Source organism: Acanthaster planci, linkage group LG09 (genome assembly GCF_054643075.1).
Source record: "Acanthaster planci isolate LZ-2023a linkage group LG09, COTS_SCS, whole genome shotgun sequence".
In the NCBI taxonomy this organism is placed as follows: Eukaryota; Metazoa; Echinodermata; class Asteroidea; order Valvatida; family Acanthasteridae; genus Acanthaster; species Acanthaster planci.
Genome location: NC_141785.1, coordinates 13696228 through 13719723, shown reverse-complemented (window position 1 = coordinate 13719723; position 23496 = coordinate 13696228). Strand labels below are relative to the sequence as shown.

The 23496-nt window shown below is 43.2% G+C and overlaps 2 protein-coding genes across 6 annotated transcripts in view; one reads left to right on the top strand and one right to left on the bottom strand.

Annotated features, from left to right (window-relative positions):
* LOC110986375 (neuronal acetylcholine receptor subunit alpha-3-like) overlaps positions 1 to 17512 on the bottom strand; it is a 30153-nt gene extending 12641 nt beyond the window's left edge. The window contains exon 1 of the mRNA XM_022248195.2: positions 16815 to 17512. Within this exon, the coding sequence (XP_022103887.1) occupies positions 16815 to 16872 (58 nt within the window). The 5' untranslated portion in view covers positions 16873 to 17512. The remainder of the gene's footprint in view (positions 1 to 16814) is intronic.
* Positions 17513 to 21170: 3658 nt separating this feature from the next.
* The window catches only part of LOC110986353 (uncharacterized), a 73218-nt gene continuing 70892 nt past the window's right edge, over positions 21171 to 23496 (top strand). The window contains exon 1 of one of the 5 annotated variants that reach the window (XM_022248159.2): positions 21171 to 21891. In XM_022248159.2, coding sequence (XP_022103851.2) covers positions 21484 to 21891 — 408 coding nt within the window. In that variant the 5' untranslated portion in view covers positions 21171 to 21483. Of the gene's footprint in view, positions 21892 to 22457; positions 22917 to 23496 lie in introns of those variants that run through there. The other 4 variants (XM_087140827.1, XM_022248157.2, XM_022248156.2 and 1 more) reach the window with 4 other exon arrangements.

Sequence of the window (23496 nt, the reverse complement as noted above, 5' to 3'; positions counted from 1 at the left end):
AAGATACTTGGTGAAGTTAAATCTTAGCATCCAGGAAGAAAATGCCATGGGGTTCCCATACAGATCCAATACAAGCAAGCAATCCGCAACTAAATGTATATGTTCTTAAATCGTTTTCCAAATTATGTGTGTAACACCTTAAAATCTTTCTTTCATCGGCCTCCGTATTTATGGTGAAAATTACACCTCATCCTCCACACATTTTTTCACAGAGTATTTTCTCTGGCGTTGATGATGTATTTCATCGCCATTCTCGCGCCGTACCGATCCGGGTACACGCCCGGCGTCCCTGTGATTTGCTAGGAGGTGGGAGTATCCGGTTACGGGGCCCCTGCGGACTGGGTAACGAAAGACCCAATCCACCCTCGGCGACAGAGCGGGAAATGAGACGGGACTGAAAGAGAACTGATGGATTAAAAAAAAGGAAAGAGGAGGAGCCACGACGCGCCGAGTTAACCAATCATGCAAACACCTTGAGGTAAGGAGGGCAAATGATTGCCTCAATTATTGGACTTCCTCCGATGTTTATTTTCACTGTTTCAACTAATCAGTTGATTTTTTTGCCTTTTTTGCTTAAATACTGCCCTTTTCATGATCGACTTTTCGGGTGCATGACTGAGAAACCGCATCGTTTATTTAAAAAAAAAGAGAAATACTGACATAGTTTGTGCTTCTTTCGTGTCTTCGAGGGGAGTTTGAGTTACTTTTCTCTCGCTGCATAAGCATCCCTTCATGTGTGACTGATATAAAGTGACATTCGAATGCCATTGGTGCCTCGCCCTGGGGAGCCCGTGTAAAGACGCTACAGATGTGCAAATTTCACCTAATTCCTTAGTGCGACGTAGTGGCGCATCCAACGGGGGAGGGTGGGGTCTTAAGCCCCTCCCCGTTGGCATTTTAAACTTTCTGAAAATGAACATGCAATATATACCCCAGGCCTCTGTGGGGCAGCAGGAGTCTTGATCATCATGAGCTGGGGGGGGGGCTCCAGTCCAAGCCCCCCCTCCACGACAAATCCTGGGTGCGTCACTGGTGTGACGTCATTGCAACAGAAACTACACTCACCCACAGAGTGTGTCATTGGAGCCGCTGGAACTTCAAGAGGTGCAAAGTCTGTTGGTGTTTTATCCAATAGGCCTAGCCTGTCACAGTACAGACAGTTCGCCCGTAATGGGCCCTCCAATATCACATAGAGGGTGTGTGCGGGACAGAGTCACTGACGAACCGGATAGACAACTGAAATTGATGATCACTTTTTTTTGAACCATGACATCGGTATCATAAAAATGAGGTACCTGTATGCCATTTACGTATTACAGTTTAGAGATTTACACTAGAGGTTAGTGCAGTTTTGCGTAGGAAAGGCGGGTTACTGAAAAAAATACATGAATGTACCACGCGATATTGTCACGACTGGTTTTAAGCTTCCACGAATACTACGCCCAAATGCAATCAGCATTTTCTGGCATACCCATCACAGTTGGTCCTGGTCTTGATATAATAACAAGGTATGTGCGAGCAAAGAACGAAAATCTGCTGAGTGCTGCAAAGCTATACACGGGTGTTTCAACCACGATTTGATATCATGTTGAGGAGAAATATAAAAAAATAATCCAAGAGAGAGGCTTTAAACCTGCGACAGATAAAAAGCAAAGCAAACTATAGTTACATAAAGAGTATAAGAATTTGGATTTCTGAAATGCCTTTTACATAATTTCATTTCCTATACAGCCAAATCTTCAAAGTCTGAACTGACTGCATGTTAATGAGCACTTTGATGTTTATTAATAATGCGTTCTTCGTAATAGTGCCGCTGGGACCTTATCCTGGCAGGCTGATGTTGTCTCCAGATTAAGAAATTCCTCGCATTTCAGGTGGAGGCAGATCACGCAGCCTGCTAGCACATACTTATGCTGTGTTCCTTACTCTTTACGTATTGTATACAAATGAAAAACATTCCTAGTAACTTCTCAGAGTATCTAACTTATTTTAAAGTTGGTTTAGCCATTATTGCTATTTACTGTTGTGTCTAAATAATATATTTAACCAGTATTACTTCTAAAATTTTGTTTGTCTTGATTACATAATGTTATATATTTGCTTTTGTTATTATTGTTTCCAAATGCTCTAATTAGTGTTGCGTTGTTTTGTCTTGTATTGTCGGGCAAATCCACACGCAAGCTTCGGCTTTTAAAGCGATGCCTCCACAGTGAGGAATGATGTGGCAGTAAAAAATAATCACAAGTACAAGTTAAGCGCAATCGTTGACCTTCAAAGCCGAAATGATATCGATCGTCATGAATTAAATTTGGAAAGGGCATGTAAAACGTTTATATATTAAAGAAAGAGATTAGGGTCATTCTATAAATTAGGAGTCCATTTTCTTCTTGTCCCTGTCACATCTGACGTATGATTTTGTAAGTTCAGAACACATTCTCTAATTTCCAAGAGTGAGGAATTAATGCAAAGTACCTGCCAAACAAACAGCAATTGTTTGAAATCAATTTCAGTGATAATTTCATGTCAAATTACATAGGTCAGATGTAACAGGGACACGTCACACCTTAGGACCCTGAATTTATAGAATGACTTAATTGCTCGTTCTTCACACATCGTGCATGCACAAAGGATTATTTTAAAGACCTTATTAAAAGAGTTTACAAAAGTCTAAATGTTTCTGAAGATTTACCGAGGTTCATTTTAGTTTCAGAAAATCTTTAATTCACATCGGGGGCCTTTATGTGTTACCAATAATTTTGTCGTCTTCCAAAGTCTGCCAAAGCCTCGTTTTGTGTTTGTTTATAAGCGTCGCCTTACGCCCGTTACCGAGGTCATTCCTGCCATCCGACCAATTCAGCCATCAGAGATCTGTTCTGTTTCGCAATCGAATTTGTATCATAAAAGTTTACATTTCAAGTCTGACATGTATACGGCAATATTTCGCTCACTGACGGGCCCATATCGTATCTGGTCCCGAGCATTTTTCGTGTGTTGTAAACAATTCTGACCCATTTACATCTCACACGCGGAGCGCGTTCTTAACATTTTACCATCCAATCAAAAAATGGCATCTCTGATAAGTGTTATGTTCACCAGTGGCCTTTAACGATCAAGGTAATGTTCATTTCGTAAAAGCCATGTCTTTCCCCACACGCATACGCTCCCATCCAATAAATCAAGTCAGCCTACACGTAGATCTTCCCTCGTTATAAGGTTCTCCGGGACATTAAGATTGGAGACCAGTTGTAGGCCTGCATTATTTTGTTCAAAAGAGATTGACCCTTTTTCTCCAACGGCGTTTTCCACAAGGAAATAACGAATTAGATGGATGCTGATACGAACAAAAATGTATGCCGCCAACACAGCGCAGCCTTAATAATTATATGTGAGAAACCTTTTAGAATAAGGGAAGGATTCTTTCGTAGCAGATTATTAAAGGCTTTTAAGGGAACCTACACCATCAGCATTATTATTACTGCAGTTATTCTACATAGTGCACGTGACTATGTCCTTCTACATAGTGCACGTGACTATGTCCTTCTACATAGTGCACGTGACTATGCCCATTAAGTGTAGTTAAGTTTGAACAATAAAAAGACTGCTGTGTTTCACACATCTGGAATCCACTAGTGACAACTTTTGAATAAACACGCGATTTGAATCCAACATCACGCGGTTTTAAAAAAACTCTCTGCATGCACCAGAGAGCAATTTTAGAGACTAGATTCTGCTTGGATTCCAATATCAAGATCAATAAATCAATAATTATACATAACACTGCATTTTGATGCCGTCAGTAACAGGTGTTCATCCCAGATGTTTAAATCAGTCCATAATATGGGGATTTCAAGGTCGGTCAGATCTATAAGTATTTCCTTTGGACTACTGAGGTGAATGCGTCACGCACACAATTATAATGTGTGTAAAGCATTAGCGCAAGAACCAGCGCATGAAACATCACTCCATTCGTTTGCACTGCACTTTCTGGTTCACAGTGACGTCACACTTCGGAACTCTGTAGATAAAAAGGCAGAGCTAAACATGTTGGGCAGGTGAGAGAATTTTTAAAAAAAATTGCTGCGTTAACTTGAAATCATTTTAGTTCCCACGAAACCAATTATTTGGCCTCCTCGAATCGAAATCATTTAATTTTCTAGTAAAATTAATTATCGTTCCCTCGCAATTATTAATTCACGGCTAGCTTTTCTGAGGGGTGAGGCTATATTTTGGGGTGTCAGACACGCTTTTGGAAAGAAGGGAAATGAAGCAGACCAAAAAAATCGCCTTTCTCTAACAAGTAGGGGGGTGCATGACCCCCAATCTCCCCTTCGATCTGTCCTTGCCTGAGAATGTCATAAATCTGTAGGCTTGCATTAATGACGTTATAGTAACAAAGAATCACAGTATTCATTCAAGCTTCTTAATGTGCCAAAATTCTCAAACAGGAAAGAATAACAAAGCTTACTCCCCGTTAACGTCACAACAATTTCATTTTCGTGCCAATTTTTAATACCGGTAGTCTTACTGCCCTAACATTCATGGTGGATTCTGTTTTTGGCTCATATCTTCCGGCCTTAAGATGCAAAATGGCCCCCGTGAAGATTTGCAATTTCCTGTTTGAATTGAATTTTCAGAGGAATACGGATCGCGCCGTGAATTTGCCGGTAGGCCTTCTACGTATGCTGCTGAGGACTCCTACATGGGCCCACACACAGCAGGAACACTGGTCACAATAATTTCTGTTATTGAGCACCCTTCCCAATTGGTATTATTTGTCGCGGGTCGTGGGTGACAGGTACGTGTGACCTGTGGCTACAAATTCATAAACTTGGAAGCGCTCCTATCAGATGCTTGTGTTGGAGCTGAAAATACACTCTATTACATAACCAAATTTCTACAAAATCATTTATTGGCACAAAAAGTAAATTTTAACCAATTTCCAAGCTTCCCGGTCTATAGGACGACTTTAAAATACTAGGCGGGATGACTGCTCGTCGCAATTTGACGGCCTGCGTCTGCTCTTGTTAAACTAGAAAGCATGTGTTTATCCTAAGGAATTCTTGGATGAAAGGTAACTGAGGAGAAACATGAGACGAGGACGCTAAACGGCCGATAATCGTCGAGGACAGATCGTCACAGCAGGCCAACTTCGGACAGACACATTTGGACTTTATTGGGACCTTTGCTTGACACAATTAGACACCTCTTTGAGAATAATTTTGTTGGTAAGGAGAACATCTATCAAGTCATTCGTGTCTGCAGTTATGTACGCGATTGCTGTGTGTAACTACTCGTCACATTTTATTTTCATAAACTAGACGAATTGCACGACTTTAATTAAATCTGGAGAGTAACAACGTAGCATTTTAGGTAAACGAATGAGACTGATAACTTTTTAGGCAAAACATACATCCACTTCATTCGGCGCCGAGAGTTATAAATATTTACGAATTGACAAGGCTCGTCATGTTCGTTCCCACTTTTTCTCATACATCCTGTATAATAAACTTGTCGTCCCAGGGCATGTAGTTCAAGCTAACATGAGCGCTTTTAAGCCGATTAGCTGTCAGACTACATGATCAAATTAGTCCAGCTGATTAAGCAATAAATTGCCCCAAATCCAAATTCGCTACCCTCCTCATGGGTGCGTGTTGAACTCGAGTTCAGACTGTTAAACGCGTCATAACAAACCCGTCTGCCGGTTGCCAATTCGAGAGGCGCGAATCTTTACGGCATTGCCAGTATTGTAACGCTTGGTATAAACTGCAATTTAATGAGTATGAAGGAATGTACTGTAGATAAAGTGAAAGGAATCTAGGTCTTGGGGGGGGGGAGTAAAAACTGTAATCCAAGAGTGCTAAATCTTCTAATCATTTTACAATGTTTTTTTTACCAATTATCAATTTTTATTATAAATACAAACTTGATGCCTAAACTATATGGTCTTCAATGGCCTAATTAACTACAACTTTCCTTTTTTTAAGAAATCAGACCGTTTAAGTGTGATTAATTCCCATTGGGGATTTCTGTGCAATCTGAAAGGATCAGAAACTCGACTGAATTTGTACTATAGTAAGTACTGTTGAATTTGGGGGTCATCTTAGACTCGATTGTCTCATAACTGTTTCTACAATTTGCTTAGAATGACCACCTAACATCGCAACATGGAAGGCTGACAGAAAATTTAGAACATCTTTCATATTTCCCACGTTAAAATTGTCTGATATTAAGATACTTCAGCTATCACGAGTTCAACTTGTAAATAATGCTTAAGATAAGCGCCATAGGCCTATACATGCACATCTTGGCTATGTAACAGACTTGAATAGCTCACGCCATCTTGGATATTGCACCCTGACCGATTACGAGCATTCCTGCAATTATGCCAAGTATCTGGTACACGACTGCCTGGTATTTTGGTTGATCGTCTTACACTTCAACCCCGAAATGGCCCAGGCACTGTACACGCCGTACAGACGATAATATACGGTTTGCTAGATGTGGTGCGTATAGGCAAGAAGGCTGATCTCCAAAATAATTCGAAACGAAGGAATTGCCGTCATAAATCATAAATGACCTAAAGCGGTACGGAAAAATTGCAGCATACCAATCATTTTTCTAAAATGCTTCTTTTGGGGGAAAGTATACAAATAAAAAGGACACACGGCAAAAAAAAAAAATTAATAAGTGCACCACAAATGTGGTTCAAATGCGCAAATTTTTGGCGCATGTTTAAACCGTGTCAATCCCCAACATGATTTTTTATTAAAATCACTACTTTTATGTCTAGTTTCTGAACGAGCCCAAATCAGGTCGTTGACGCGCATGCTCTGTCTAATCTGTTACTCAATAGGTTTTATGCACTTTCGATAGTTGATCACCGCTTAAGACTGTCAGATTTCACGCTCTCTATACCTTCTCCTCCCTCCCCCTTAAAGACAATTTTCAACCATTGATCAACCTGCTATACATTTCTGTAAATGTGGCCGTATTGATTAATGTCCTCACCCCCTGTTTGCCGAACTCTTCCAACAGGTTTTTCCAACAGGCCGGAGTTTGCCCATTTCCCTTCCCCCTTGTTACTCCATGACTCCGTCTGTTTGCTCAGGTGCCTTGGTTAAGTACGTCACCCGTCCCCGCACCAAGCTTGCCTTTTCGATCTGTTTACGAGGGCTAAAGGCGCTCCTGTCGAGCACTCCTTAAAGAAAAAATTAAGGTTCGTCCCGCCTGGATCTGCCGCAGAAAATACGTGCACTTTTAACTAACTTTTTTTAGCAATTCAAGCGACAGGTCACTGTTCGTGTGAAGGCACGTGTGCAGTGTGATGTGGCAGCTTATTAGGCGAATGTTGTTAACGTCAACTGACTCAGCCTCGCTTAACTAAGTCATTTTTCTTGTTTTCTGCTTACCAAAAAGTACAATGCTTAATAATCTACCGTCCAGTGAATACAACCAGTTAATACGTCAAACATGAAAACATATATTTTAAGAGTACGGGTTAAAGAAATAGAAAACGAAAGTTCCGATTTTGGTAACTCACTTTTCCCCATCGGCGATGTACTGGTACGTGTTATGTGTTAAACATTGCTTGAATGCCAGAGGTGTATATTGTGCCACTCACGCCCAAATAAATGTACACGTACTTTGTACATGTGCTATGTCACTCAGGAGTGAAGCAGAAACGGTGTGTGGAGGTGGGTCTGTCTTACCATGGTCTTCCCTTGCTTTTTTGCAATCATTGGTATAAGCATGGGGGTAGGAACCGTGGTATAAGCATGTATGACATGAACGCAAGGCAACTGTGTCGCCGAGGTATGTGAAGATTCCCAGTCCAGTACCTCTGCCAGACCTTCTCTCGTCTCTCTGATATTTCAGTGTCATAGCCTGGGATTTTTCAGACAGGTGATGACGTCATGTCAGTGACGCAGTACTCTCTGCATATGCAAGTGGTGCATCCACGTTCTGGGTCGAGTGGGGGGATATATTTTTTTTCCTGAAACGACGGTCCACATTTTTCATCATTGAAAGAATTCTCATCCCCTCCAAGAAAGTGGTAATATCATTTCGAAAATGTAAAGCGTTTTCAATTCTTCCACCTAAAAAAAAATAAAAATAAAAAATGACAGCAAATCTCGGGTTGGGGTCGGGGTGAGGGAGGAGGACTTTCTCCCGCCCCCACTGGATACGCCACTGATAAAATAAAAACGCGGTCCTGGAAAGATCAGTCTAATTGGATTCTTGTTTGCTCTTTTATTTTTGCGGGAATCATCTCAGATATTTGTGTTTAATGATGATTTGGGGTGTCAACACGACCCCACCACTCTTACACATGTTCCACATTTTGACAGTGCCGAAATACCTCCCTCCCCCTCGGCCGAGATCCTGGCGAACCGACATCGGTTCGCGTTCTCAGGAGTTTAATTACTTTTACTTAATTTTCAATCAATTTTAATTTATCAGGCATTTGGGGTTTCTGAATTGTGTGAAGTCAGAATTCGATGAAAGAGTGAAAACAGGTCCGGTTTCAACTATAATTACAGATGCCTGATGAATGATACTTTCCGAGTGGTTATACTCTGTGTTAATATGGTAACGAATTTATCTTAATGGTTGCCCCAAATAAATTCGAATTCAAATCCACGTGACCTTCATACCTTGGAGGACAGAATGATGCTCAACAAGATGAAGAAAAACTCGCAAACTGGCGCAAACAAGTCTGAACTGTCAATGGCGATACGAGATCACAAGCAAACGCACGGATGGGCAAACAGACTTAAGCAAAACCTGACTGCAGACATGAGCCTAGACAGGCAGACGAACGAACGAACCCATAATGCCTTGCACTCGCACTTTAACCAAGAAAATAAGGGTGGGGTTAGGCTCAGTGTACATAATCACGACACTTCATTCACGCCGGCGCACGCGAACTACCAGACTAGATGTAATATCTTGACGAAGTTATGAAGCCCTCGGGGGGGGGCAGAGAAATTCCTGAGGAACAAGGATTGTAACACGGTCCGTTTAGGCCTGGGACGAGGCAGGAACTGATGCGTATAGTGTGCCAGGCGCGTTGTGTGGACGCGTCCATGCCATAAGACCTAACACGCACCGGCTCGCAATGTTGCATCCGATTCGCAGCCGGCCCGAGAGTTGATTCAATATTAACCGAGAAACATGATCGAAGTTGTATATGTCCACGGGCTACGTAGATGCCTTTCTCGGTCGCACTACCGTGGAGAACCTGAACAGAGATGAAACATATAGGAGCATGGAACAACCGGTTGTGATCACAGACGCTCTGTTTACATTTTGTGGGGCTACCTCACATTAACGGGAATTTCTGGCCGTGAAAGTATATGCAAACGAAAATTAAAGACAAAAATCCACAATTTATTCATTTGGTATAATAGGCCTATTCGTACTGAGCCATACCTAAACGAGTTTAGTTTGAAAACATTGCGTATCGCCATACAGAAAGCGGGTTCAAAGATCCCATCTTAATCATCAATCACAAGAACCACGATGTTGAAAAAAATAAGTGGTATTTTTGTTGAACAATTCGCCGAAATACAGAAACGGAGCGATGTTGACTAAGTTGTGCCATGTTGATAAAGACTTTATAGAGTTGTTTATAGAGAAAGTTGCGACACGAGTGTCTGAATTGTCGAACCCAAAATGGTAGATTATTCAAAGATGCAAATGGACAATTAACGCACAATAGCTGGATGCTGTACTGCACATAATTTTATAATTAGCAGCCACTTTGGTTCCAAAGTCTGAAGTTGGTGCAACTCTCTCTATATACAGCTTTGTTTTTGGCAGCAGACCATCAAACGAGTGAGAGGGGTTCATAGGAATTAATTCCTCGAGAAACATGCAGATATTTTATTTAAGCTGTCCATTTGTTCGCTTATTTTGCGCTGAAAGGGTTCCAAGAAATAATAACCAGTCATCTTTGGAGATGCCCAAACCTATGCTGGGTTTGGGCCGAGTCCTCAACTGTTTTTGTCCGGATCCGAGTCTGTCAAAAAATGGACTCAACTCCCAAAATACTAGTTTGAAAATATAAAGTACGCGCATCTGTAGCTGTGCTTCACCAAAACTTTCGATTTCCGCTCACGCTTTTCTGGTCATCCATAGATCTAAACCAGTTGTTTGAGTCGTTCACACTGCGCAAAATTACGTTCAAGTTGAATTATCAAATTTGCGTAAAATTTAATTGAAAACTGGGATTTCTCAATCAGATGTTGTCTCTCTCCACTGAGGTCATTCACAAGTCGCTCATGCTTAACGAAAGAGAGATTATCTTTTCATTTTGAGAACCAGAGAGTAGAAAGGAAATCCAATGAAATAAAAATCGCCAAATACATTGATTGTCATCCGATCCTATGATTCACTGCAATACAGGGAGCTTTATGTATTCGGAATCGCATCTGAACAGCTGTCTACGGAAAGGGTGCTCAATCCTTCCCCAACCACATTTACCATTCCTCGCTTGACGCCATAAAGATACTACACAACTGCACAGCCTCTCAAAACGAAGTAGGCTTGAAAACTGTAAGCCAATTATTCGGCCCCACTGTACTAATTTATGGTCCTAACTGCTCATTTTGAAGTTTTGCAGAAGGCACATGACAGACCAAATGTCTTTGGTATCACTCACACACAAGAAAAAATATGTACATTCCGGCTCCTCTCTTTTTGTCATCAGTCATCACAGAAGGAGACTCTGGAAAGAACTTAAGCAAAGCATGCTCTCGAATGGCAGTTGAGACGTGTTTTTCGAGGCCTGGGTGCTTGCTGGGGCATCATTTGTAGTGGCACTCACAGCCTCTGGTCAATCGAGGACCTTGGGTTCTGTTCCCGTGTCCACCCAACGAAATGTTTGGTGCTTGCTCATTGCTCAAAATGCACGATATGCGTTTTTCCTGTGGGAAAATTGTCCGAAGTTGAAATGGACACTGTTGGAGCATTATCCCGAAGATGAATCAAACTTTTTAAAGAGGAAGGGATTGTTTTAATTTCCACCTATAGCCTCGAAATGGCCAATTCAATTCTTAGTGGCTCAGTATAAGACTTGTGCCTGGTTGCTTACAATTCGCATTATGCTGTCTTGCACTGTAGCATAATGTTGTCATTAAGGATTGTTTTTCCGAGTCATTTCAACCCTATAGAGCCGAGGGCAGATTCCAATACTGACACATTCTCCAATATCGTCGTGGTGCATTTTTTCACGTGCCGAGTCTTGAGGAGCTTTTCAGTAACATCTTGCGGTCATTTTGACACCAACTTCATGAAATTCAGACACGCTGATCTCGCAAAACGCCCATTAATATTTTTTTCAAGACAGGTTACTCACGAAATGCATACTTTTTACATGAACATCATCTTTAGTGCAAGGGGGCGACAGGCGTGAAATTAAAACGACTATAACACCAAAACCCTTCTCAAAATGAACGAGCCTTTGCAGTTGCACCGATATATGACTGTCTTTACATTTATGCCCAGGCGTAAAAAAATCAATAATGTGTGACAGCTAAGTGTTGGAAGGGGTGAAATCTGCTTCTCTGGTCGTGAGATGGTCCGGAAAAATGCCAGAGCCTTTTAGGGTTGAAACAAGGTATGAAGATGTCTCTGCCCTGTGATGAAAATCCAGAAAAACTTAGCATGCATTAGAGATGCATCAGTGCTGCCCAAAATCTACAAAGTTTTAGCTCAAGAGAATGGAACATTCTGTCATTATTTCCGCTGCTGTTTCCAACCTTCGTATAGGTGCATCAGCACCTTTTTGTGTGGTTAATGAAACAGACGTTGACATTTCACGACAGCCTGTATAAGTACGTCCAACAAATCGTCCCAAACGTTTGTGGCAATACGTGCATAAGACATCACTTTAAAAAAGAAGTCCCGAATGCCTGGCGTAAAAATAATTTTGTGACAGTGATACTGGAAAAAAACACGGGACTCCCGGCCCCTACTTGAGGGTTTAATGACCGGTCTGTGATATCAAGCGGACACATTCAAGTGTGTGTCGGTCCCCGTTCCATGGATCGAAACTCACGGTATGTTTTGGCAGGGAAAGGGTAACTCTGTATCTTACATCTGAGAAATGTTATTTCTGTCCGCGTTATTGATAGGTTTTCTTCCCCAAACACAAGTAGGCATTACTGGATATCCCATCCCGGCACGTGTCAACAGACATTACCCGCAAGAATAACTGGTCCATCGATCGCAACCTTGTCGATTCAACCGAGTGTATAACTATAATTCAATCACGTTTTTTTTCTCCACTTTTTTTTTAACCAGTCTCTGCTCGGGCCCCATTGATTCCGCGTTATTGAGTTACGTAGGTTGCCGTTACAAAACGGGCTATCGTGTAAAAATGCGTGCAAGTCCTTCGTTGGACGGAAAAGCGTGAATTCGCAACACGTATTAATCCATGTGGTATATGACGGTGTCGGTTTCCGCCATGCAAGATGCATCATGCTTTTAGCGCGGGAGGGAGGTTCCATAGGATAGGATGTTGAGATGTTTTGTTCGATTCGTCGTTAAAGTGACGAATCGCCAAGGGTGCACTGAGGTTGGTAAAGTTGACCATGACGCAACATACTCATGTTTTCCTCGCCTCCTCCAACGCTCTGTCTAAAATCAAACGCTCCGTCTAAAATCGTTCTGAGGGTTTGTTGTAGATTGTGTAGGCCCCCCTATGGGTCCGAACCCAGCGCATATGGCTTCGGTACGGATGTCCTTAGGCAGGCCACTTTACCTCTATCTACTTCACAATACTTCACCTGACACCGGTCGTCTAGTAGATTATGGCTGCAGGTATTTAGATACGGGAGCGTTGTAGCTGCGAATCCAAGGAATTTATGCCTTTTGTCTCCCCAGAAGTGGGACGCGCTCTTTCTCACTACTTTTGTATAAATTAATTTCTTCTTTCGTCTCTCTGGACCATGCTTCTGCAGATTTTTTTAACAGAAAGTCAAGTTCGAGAACCATTCCGATGATATTCGCATGGGGATAAAAGATATTGTCACTTGGGCTTCACACAGAGGACATCTCCGAAATTCGCTACCGGCACTGCCAAGGAAGCGAATCGGGGCCTCGAGAAGTCCTGGGGGTAACGTAACACGTCAAGTGGAATGTTCAAGTCGATCCGGCACACCGACGGCGGCGGAAAGACCGGCAACATCGAAGTAGGAGTTTGTTGCACGATTTCTCCTCGCACAACCCCTCCGGGGAGTTTTTGTGTCCCGCCCCCTCCCCACAACACCGATGCGGGGGAGAAATCAACCACGTCCAATAACGGAGAACCCGGTAGTTTTTCTCCTCATGTGCGTGCGCGGATCCGATTGGAAAAATTAATGAAGGTTTAATGAAACGATGGCCGTAAATTGGCATGGAATGGTCTGAATAATTAATGCGACCTAATCGTGTTCGGTCGACCGAAGGAGTGCTCTGATTCCAGGGAAGACAACGTGAGGCAAAACCGGATGGCGATTAATTAGACATTTTCTGCTAGCGGATATGAGTTCAATTCAACGGAAGGACAATTGCAGCGGGAACAGATATTAACTAGTAGGCCTATACAACAATTGCTTGTGTCGACCAACCTGGTGTCTGTTTGAACTGTCAAATTAACTGACCATTTTTATCGGGAATATAAAGTGTTTCACAAACCTATCGTTGAATGTTATACAGCCATAGTTTCGTGTTAACTTGGCCATACTCTGAAATTTATCTGTGTGCTGGTAACTCTTTTTCTTATTCCTCCGTGTACTAGCCCTCGACTTATTCAATGGAGGACATTTCTGTGTGTTGATTTATACGCAGATACAAAGATAAACGCAGAAGGAAGCAGTAAATATAACAGAAAACGATGGCCTTCTCGTCGGGGGCGGATGTAAGGTTTTTTTGGGGGGGAGCCTGGGGGGTCGGTAAAGTTTTGTTCGTAAGTGAGGGGGTGTTATTTGGCTCTCGCCGTGTGAAGATGGCTGTCGCCGAATGAAGTCATTCTGTCTCTGTTTGTTTTGTCCTCAACCGAACACATAAACTAAGTCCAACACATGCTTTTTGCTTCCAACTTTTAGAAGTAAGCTCTTGAAAAAAATGGCAATGAGCGGGGGAGGGGACCTCCCCTCGGATCGGCGCGTGCTGACTAAGGTTCAAGCTATTTAACAGCCATCTTAAACCATGCTCTTTTGAGCACTTACTATAGCAATTCTACAAGCGAGGGTTCCGTTCAGTGAATGAATCGCGCACTTCATCATCCCATTGCTGCATGCGCAAAAGGGAAATTTACACTTGAAATTCAACCTTGCTACCTGCACAGTTTTCACTCAGAGAGGTCCAAGAGGGAAAAATGATTTCAGCATGAAGATATTTTTTAAAATACCATTGGTGGGCTTTTGGGGGTTTGTTTAAAAAACCTGTGCTTCATCGAACCACGTAACGGCAGATTTCCTATTCGAAATTCCCAGCTATTCTGCACACTCTGAATTTATATGACATAAGAGAAGTAGACTGAACAGCCTCTGTGGTCACAGCATACACACGCTATCAAAAGACACCACGGTGCAGTTTTTCACCTTTCCCCCCCCCATTTCGACGGGGGCATATTGACAAATGAGCCCGAAGATGTTGCTCCTGTCCCCTGCTTCCACACTGAAGTGATTTGCATTACCCACGGGCCTTCTCCTCCTCATGTGTGCTGAGCTCTTCAAAGAGTCTGCCAAGACTTCCCCTGGCTAAATTTGTGGGAGGTCAAGAATGTGGACCGATTCCAATATTTTTTTCACCAGTTTTTTGGTGCTAGCGTAATTAAGTAGAGTCGTAAACACACGAGCCCACCGCGCGGGCTGTGTGTACCCTTTGGTGTTATTTAATAACACTGCATGCACTCAAAACGACGGGAAGCCTGCCAAAATTAAAGCCAATGACAGAAAAGCTAATTTCTCTTCGGATACTGCTTCAATCTCTTTTGAAACGTACCAAATCAACCAGTACTGATCGCGGGTCGAGCTGAAATGAAGCAAAACTACCGTATCTGTCAGTTTTACTAAAAGACCGCAGGGTGCAACCATTTTTAACAGGATTTCAGGTATAGCATGAGGCATCACCTCAAGTGTGACTTTGATGTGTAATGACATTTTGAAGATTGTTTTTAGGGGGGCTGTATATTCGTTTTTGTTTTACCATTGACCAGCAACTGAAACGGTTCAAGATTCATGTTTGTTGCAACATGGCTCTTTCTATTCCTCTTTGATCACAGTCCAGCAATGCTTATTTTCCAAGTAGCTTTAAAGGAAGGCGACATGTAAAGCCTTTGATGCAAAATTTAAAAAATAAATGAAATAGAACTCGTCTTTGCATTTAAATACCGATGTTTATATCTCGAAGACCTGTTTTATATTCCGGGAGGACTGACAGCAAATGGACGAAGGATTTGGAGCTGCTTGGCATGTGCAAGCAATATTGGATGGGGGAGCACCTCAAAAGGAATTCACTTGGTCCATTCATTACAGGCCTAGTAATCTATCCATGCACAAGGACAACTATCGAAGGAATATCAGACTATGGGAGATGGTTTCTTTATTACAGCCAAGATAATACAGATTGCAGGCCTTCGAAGATGAAACGTTTTGAAATGAATGCCCTGTGAGTTAGTTTTTGCCTATCGTGTAATCGTTCCAGGTTATGTCCTCCGAGGTTTTTCTCCATTCATGCTCGAGTCATTTAGATTTTTTCGAAGACGCGACTGTCCGCTTTTTTGACGGAACCCCTCTGACAAGGCAGGTGCACTAATGGACAAAACCCGGAGGAACCGTTGTGATCAACAGTGGCATGGTGGAAGGGTGAAGCAGAAATGTGGAGAGTTTAATGGATTGCAACAGACGGAGCAGACCTCTAGGACCAGGGCATTAACGGCGCCTCGGCTTTAGTAGAGAAACCGACCATTCGGTGTATACACTGGACTATATGGATGTCAAAAAGAAATGTAAAGTGACAGTCGTAGAGTTTCATATCACTGTTGTGGACTCCCACAGTTCTCTCCTTTTCTGTTTCCCATTCTCCGGACTTGAGTTTCTCTACATGTCCGATGAGATTTGCACACAAACTGCAATGAGGCCTTACCATTATAGTTCTCTCAGAAGGCCCGTTATTCCTTGACAGCTTTATGATGACGTGAACAGTTTTGTTGGCTTAGTTTTAGTAAGGTTTGGAGGCACTGGATTTCATGAAGCCCATGCATGTTTGCCCCAGAGGAATCCTTCTTATGCACCTCTGTGTCATATTTCAACCCATTTTGAAATATACATTGCTTGTTTCATTTTGTTTCTTTCTCGCAGATACGTATCTTCATATTCGTTACAAAATAGTGACGCCATTTTCTATTGGTCTTACGACTACGTCTCACGAATGCGTAGCAGAGTTTTTGGTCCAAGGTCTTTTTGTTTATTTTCATATGATATTAGAGACACACCTTGCTTAAAGTGAGTTAGGTGATACGTTTCCACGGAATTCCACATATCTTGCCTCTCTGAAAAGCCCTAAACTGGTGGAGAAAATGCCTGACGTGTGGCATCGCAGTAACGCGGCCTTATATTTTCGTTTTACTCAGTGGCTATAAGTCGCTGTAAGGTAAGTTAAACTAATCCTAGTGCGTATCACTGTTTTTTATACAGTTTAAAGGCATGGAAATTAAGTCCAACACCGTTGTTTGTTCACATCGGTTTGTCTGTCTCGTTCTGATCAGTTATTCAGATTTATTTTTCTTTCCGTCCAATTGTATAGTCCTGTCTCTTTCAACTTACCTATTCTGTAACCCTCAAGCAGCAAGATCCAGGCTAGTTGTTGCATTAACAGAGGCATATTGGTGTAGAAAACGGCACTACCGCAGAGAGAAAGACAATCCACTAGTTAAACTCCCGCACGTTTCGTCATGTCCGTATCATCGCGAGGCGTGAAAAAGCATATCAGGCCGGGTCTCTCTTAATGTCATTAACAAGGCGGCGGAAGGCTGCACGGGTCCCCGGTTAGCGCCGGAATCGCACTGTCAGATCATCAACTGGCAACATCATCAAAACTCGGACGCGTGGCTCGACTCCTCCATAGTGAAACCAGACCGCGGAAACCCAAGCCCCCAACACAGAGCAAAATTTGTCGTCACGCGGTGCGGGGCCTGACGATTTTTTTCCCAGAGCATTTTCTCTTTTTTTTTCCCAGGCAAAGTCTGTCATGCGAGCAGCTGCCGGGGTTTATCCAGCCGTGTGCGCTTGATATTTGCACGCTAGCCGAACAGTTGGTAGCGGGATCGATATACGTGCCGTGAAGAAGATGATGATGACGATACGGGATGATGATAATGATGACAATAAATAAGGGGGTCTTGGTGGCAGTGATGGTGTGCGGCGATCGCGATTGGCAGGGGGCTGCCTTGTGCTGTCCGCGCTGCCCAGAAGTTCTCCCGTCCCGATCTCCCCAGTGGTGGGCCCGTGCTCGCACGGTGAGCAACAAGGCCCTGATAATTAGCTAAGGTTCAGGGACAATTTCTTGGCGCTGCGTTTGAAGATCTGTTGATGGTAATGTGTGTTGATGGGATGCAGGGACTGTGTTGCTGGCTAATCTAGTTTGAGGGAGTTGATCGATGCGGTGTCGTGGTATTTCGGTGTGTAATTAAACGCGAAAGGGCTGTACATTAGGCCCACAATAACAGTTGCTACTCTGTTCAGTGAAGATGTTTAGGTTATAAATACCCATGGCGCCACTGTTTGGTATGGTCTCTCTGCCGACATTATAATCATTTGTAACATCGACTGTAGTGTTTTCGTCTTCTTGTAATTGTCGTCATTGTTTAGTTCATTGCAACATCACATCGTGTCTTTGTCACTTCGTCTTCGTCATGATGGCATAACCACGGGCACGCCTTCTGTACAAGCCCTTGCCCCCATACCAGTTCCTCCGTTCAGAATGTGGACGGAGAAATGTTTGTAATTATTGACACTGCGATTAAAATAAATTACATGTCCCTCCAAAGAGAGTTATACCGCAAATTTACCCCCAATCATATTAATTGACCGTAAATTTCACCAGTGTATGATCAGTGCCATCGTTAGTTCAAGCCATAAGCGACGTTTTCACTGCCACTTCGCGCACCTCCATTACTATTGCTCGGCTCAGTAACCGGTCAAAGGCCCCATCATGTGATATTTGGATGAATTTGAATCCTCCCCCTTGGGATCCGAGTTGACAGATGCACGAGCCCAAGCATACCTGCAGCCAGACTAGCCCTGGGGGCCCGCACGGTGAAGGGTCCCGCGCAGATGGTATAGAGTTGAATGCTCAGTCGTGGAGGCTCACTCAAGTGGCACATCACACACAGGGTAGTGGCAGCGAGGGATGAAGTGCCTCGAAGTTGACATTTTCACGATGATCAGTTAGTCTTTATTATGTTCATTAATTCCATGACCATCATCGTTTTTACTTATACTCGATTACACGTACTGTGAATGTGTTGACCATTGTGGTTAATGGGTTCAGGGAGTTGGTGAGACTGTGAGGAATGACAGCGTTGAGGATGGTGGTGGCGGTGTGAGGGTTACGATGGTGGTGACTGTGGTGAGGTCTTTGGTTATGCTGCTGCTATAATGATCATTGTGGTCATGGTTATGATAATGGTGCTGGTGATGATATCATAGCGGTTATCGCTGAGATGGTAATATGTTGTAATGTAGTACACTGTGTGGTACCTACGGCATCGAATGGCAATTTTTCTTTTGGGGGCAACACATTTGGGAATTTCTTTACGTAACAATCTAAGGAATAAGGCTAAATTTCGGTCTCTACGTGCTTGCAATTGTAATCGGCCTTTTGAGGGGCCAAGCTACTCATGGCCCCCTTAGATCCACCAGTAAAGTCACGGTGATGGTACCGATGATGCCTCAAAAGTCCAATAAGTCTTCTGCCATGCACTGCATGATCATTTTCTTAAATTCCAGAAAGCTTAGCTTCTTCTAAGCAACCAACCCTTATTCACGCATCATATTTTACCAGTTCACTTTGATACTGCCATTTACAGTGCTAATGTAAACACATGCAAAAATGTAGACTGTATACAGATTGGGTCGGATGTCATCTGTCTTTACCAATGGGTCAATATATGGTCAGCGTCAGGATTTCGGACTGAGACCACAGATACAGAAGAAAGGATTGACACATGGTACAAACGAAACAGTGGCTGTTATTAGACACCGTACTTTAGACTTAAAAGACTCGCTATACCCTTTAAGGTTTCAATGCCAAGCTGCGTGGCTGCCATCTTGCAGGCCAGTGCTTTTGTTCCACAGGGTATGGTATAGATGAGGTTAAATCTCCCTGTGGAACAAAGTAACTGTCCTGCAAGATGGCTACCACGCAAAACCTCTATAAGCCAAAGATGTTCTTACTGTTTTCTCAGTGCTTATGAGGAGTATGTTATGGGTCTATGTGGAATGACTATTTTGACTCCGTTATTGCACAGAATTGATTAGGAGCCACAAAAAATTCACATCCTTAATTAAAAAGTTATCATTTTTTTGCAATGGCTTAGGCCTAGTGTGGGGACTTGCTTTCCATTACCCTTTTCCCGAATAGAACATTCCCCTGCTCCACATTGTGCGGTTTAACATCTTTGTCTGGTAACACATTCAATTGCCTGTAAATCGTGGTCAGTAATGTGCCGTCAGGACTATTGAGCTTATCCCTGTGCATACTGACACCAAAGATATTTGCTGATAATGTCACGCGTAATGTTTGGCCGATAATTAAAACACGGCTCGCCAATGTCAGCTGAGTTGGGCGGGCAGCAGGCTCCAGGGGCAGCCTGTCACGTGGCTGGTGTCACTCCTGTCGTTCGAAGTGGCGGGGGGGGGGGGTAAAATGGAAGCTTGGACCGAAGCGTACAGAAGCAGGAACAGGCTTGCAGAAAGGGGCCCTTAGAATACGCCAACCCCGCCCTTCTGCAACTTGGCAATAAATGTCAGGGGTAACTTGTCAATTACACCTGTGCTGCGGATAAACCCACTTTTGTCTAAGGCATTTGTTAACCCTAGCGTTTAAAATCTAAGTGGTATGGCCTAAGCGTCAGAAGGCGCAACTTTTGTAAGCCCTCGCAAGGTTATTTTGTTTTGATCTAGGGTTCGTCGCTGGCACTTTTTTCTATCGCTCCAGAATAATTTCTAAACATTTATAGTTGGAACAAAAGGGGAATACTTGTACTTCAGACTGTGGCCCCACATTTGGCAGTCATATCAGTTGAGCAGTAGAGGGCGCCTCTAGAAAAAATTACACCAGATGGGACTGCGGCAGAGTGTATGGCCGTGTCCGAAACGGGCTTCCAGAGCTACGGCTAGGTCTAATGTCTACGCGTCTCCAGGCATTTCCAATGGAGTGAAGACCTAGACCTAGCTCTAGACAAGAGATTCGGATGTAGCCTAAGCCTTTAAAGTTTAGACGCAAAATTGATCCTATGTGCAATGATGCACATCGTCAGCGTCCATTCGGTGGTGCATTAAATTTGGAGCCATTTCTGTTTGGAGAGGATCCACTCGTTACACCTTTTTTTTTTCTTTGTTTACGATTCTGAATCCCTCAGCCCAGCATGTAATGTATTTATTATGTTGATCGATAGCGCCTCACCGCTGGGGCTATTTCTACCGCCAACACTGCAACAAACCGTCTTGTCAAACAATGCAGTCAATCCCTTAAGGCCTCTTGTTTCCGAGTCATCCCACCGCACCACACTTCCTGGTAACCCTATTCCGCCTCTTGTTCCGCTTGAGATCTCCTGTGGTTCTTGCGTAGCCAGCTTGTTTTTGTACTATTGCCGATTTAGGTCTGAATGAAGGTAATTACGGTCCCTGCCTGGCCCATTCACACCACGCGCGCCACGCCACAGAATTTCAAAATGACCCCCCTCCCTCACCTCAACAATGAGCTAACCGAGGCTTGTAACTACATAAGCCGAACAAGTACAGCCACAACAAAGTCATTTCGGCATAATGAGACGCCAGGATCTATTTCCACTCAGTCTGTTGGCGCCCCGTATATTTTTCCACAGACGAGAGAGCGTTGGTGCTCTCGATTACGCCTGGGTTCAAGTCAGCCAAAGTGTGCTCTTTGCATTGGTAAGTTTGAAAGGGTAAATGTTTACAGGGGTACACATGTTTTGAAGGCATTGTAGACTCGCTATTTTGATGACGAGACATTACTGTTGGTGTGGCAACTGGCGTCAAATTCCCTTGCAGAACAGATTCGGAGGTGCCTCAGTCGACTTGGTTCTATTAAGTAGAGGGGTTATGAACTGTTTATGTCTTCAGGGATTTATCTTATTTTATTGGCTATTGTCGCCAAACCATTTCTGCTGGTGTCGAGTTACACGTTCTACAAAGAAATACAAATAAACATATTCGTCTTTGTCAAGGAAATCAGAGATTTTATGCGTAAATGATAAGGATGAGCACGACAGACAGACAGATTGATGCGTTGACTTCCCCCAGGATTTTACCATCACCCTACCCGGCCCGTCAAATTGCTGGCTACACAGTAGACACCATGCGCTGCACCTCCTGGCGACACGAGGCCATCTTCTCGGAAAACCCTTCCCCCGTATTCGACCGGGGGTTACAGGTGACCCCCAGGCGCGCCCGGTTACGACTTCCCGTGGCGCGGGTCAAGCACAGGGTTCTGAAAACCGAGGACAACTTGTCCTTAGCGGCAACGGCGAGGAACGGCCGGCGGTGCCGAGCCTTCTCCCTCCCTCTTGATGGGGTCAACAGCTTCACACTGGTCGACAACCTCAGCGCGAGATTCGACACTTGTGGGTGGTATAAATACACGAAGCCTAAATCTACCGTAAGTACAGACAATATTTATCTTTTCCAACACTTGATTTTTTTTCTGTTTCTGATAATTATCAATCTGTGGCACTTTGAATGAGTAGTTTCATTCTGAAATTCCGGGTGATCCCACAAATAGCTGTACTGTCTTGAATAGTAATCCAACGAGCTGACAATCAATCATTAGCGTTGAAATCGCAAATTAAAGTAGCCTTAGGACGCTTTTGCTCATCAAAATTGAGGAAGATTTTTTAATCTGGCGTCAGTTTCTGTAACTGTAAAGAGTTCTGAATTTAAAATAAGTCAATTAATGGCACTCTAGTCAGGAAGCCGGCGGCAACAATGGTATTAACAATACATGTACATGAAGAACCCATAAGTTAAGTCTTGGCTTGAAATTTTCACGCAAGCTTTTTTTTTTCTCCTCTCACTGTGAAATTCATTTCTGCCCACTTGTTTTGGGCTTCACCTCAAATATTCTGCAAACCGCCGGGTGCGTCTCTTTTTGATTGAGAGAGGGCGGTGTCGGGTCCCCCTGCAAAATTATTCTGCCCTGTAATGACAGTGCTGAAATTTCAGGCCCCAGTGACCGATAACAAAACTAAATTGACTTCGTTTTCACGGTCTTGGAGCTTTGTGTGCCATCTGTTGGTAACAACTAGAAAATACAACTGTCTGTGACAGAACTGGACTAAAAGTTGCATAGTTTGACACAATGTTATGGCGCCACCAAATTTCTCTTCCTGCGAGTGAAAGTATGTACGCTGGTGTCCTGGCAACAGACAACACATGGACACACTTGAGCGCATGGGGGCGCAAATATCGCATCAACGAGCCGGAGTTAAGACAGATACCCTGTCCTCTCACCGTGTCCCTTGAATTGCGGTAAAATTAGAGCCTGTTGACGTAAACAGGCGATTGAGTGGGTGATTGAAGCGCTAGCGGGCAACAAGTGCAAGTGGGACGTAAATGTGATTGATTTTCAAGAGAATTTTGCAGCTGGATCAGGTCATCATTATGAAATCGTAAGCTGTCAAACGGGTAAGTGATTTAAATGATAATGAAATTGAACATTTTGAAAAGAAAATCCACATTTAGACGTAGGCCTACACTGTGTTGGTCATGTTTTGTCCTCATGCCATGGCAAACCTCTTTCATGGAAAACTTCAAAGTCATTCGGTTCAATGCAGGTAGTTACCTATACTACATACACGTAATAAACGCTACATTAAAACTCGGAAAATCAGATGAAAATAAAATTCATCTGAACTTTGTACCGATGTGAAGTCAGTTCCTTGTTTGACATTTGACATTCAATGTTGAGCAAGTACCCGTTTGATGTTCGAACGTTGACTAAGTAATTGTTTGACATTCAGGATGCACATCCCTAAAAGCCAAAGCGATGGAGCACAAAAGGGACCCCAAAACACACCCCGCCACCGTGTGCATCCATTCACTACCCAATTTACTTTGTACATACCATTTCACAATGATGTATGCACAAACAACTCTCTCCAATAGAGGGAACTAAGGGCATGGGGTTCGTCGGGGTCAAACATGCCCTGAAATGTAGACGATGGTGTTTTTTAGGGCATTTTAATTTTTAGATGAAAAATAAAGG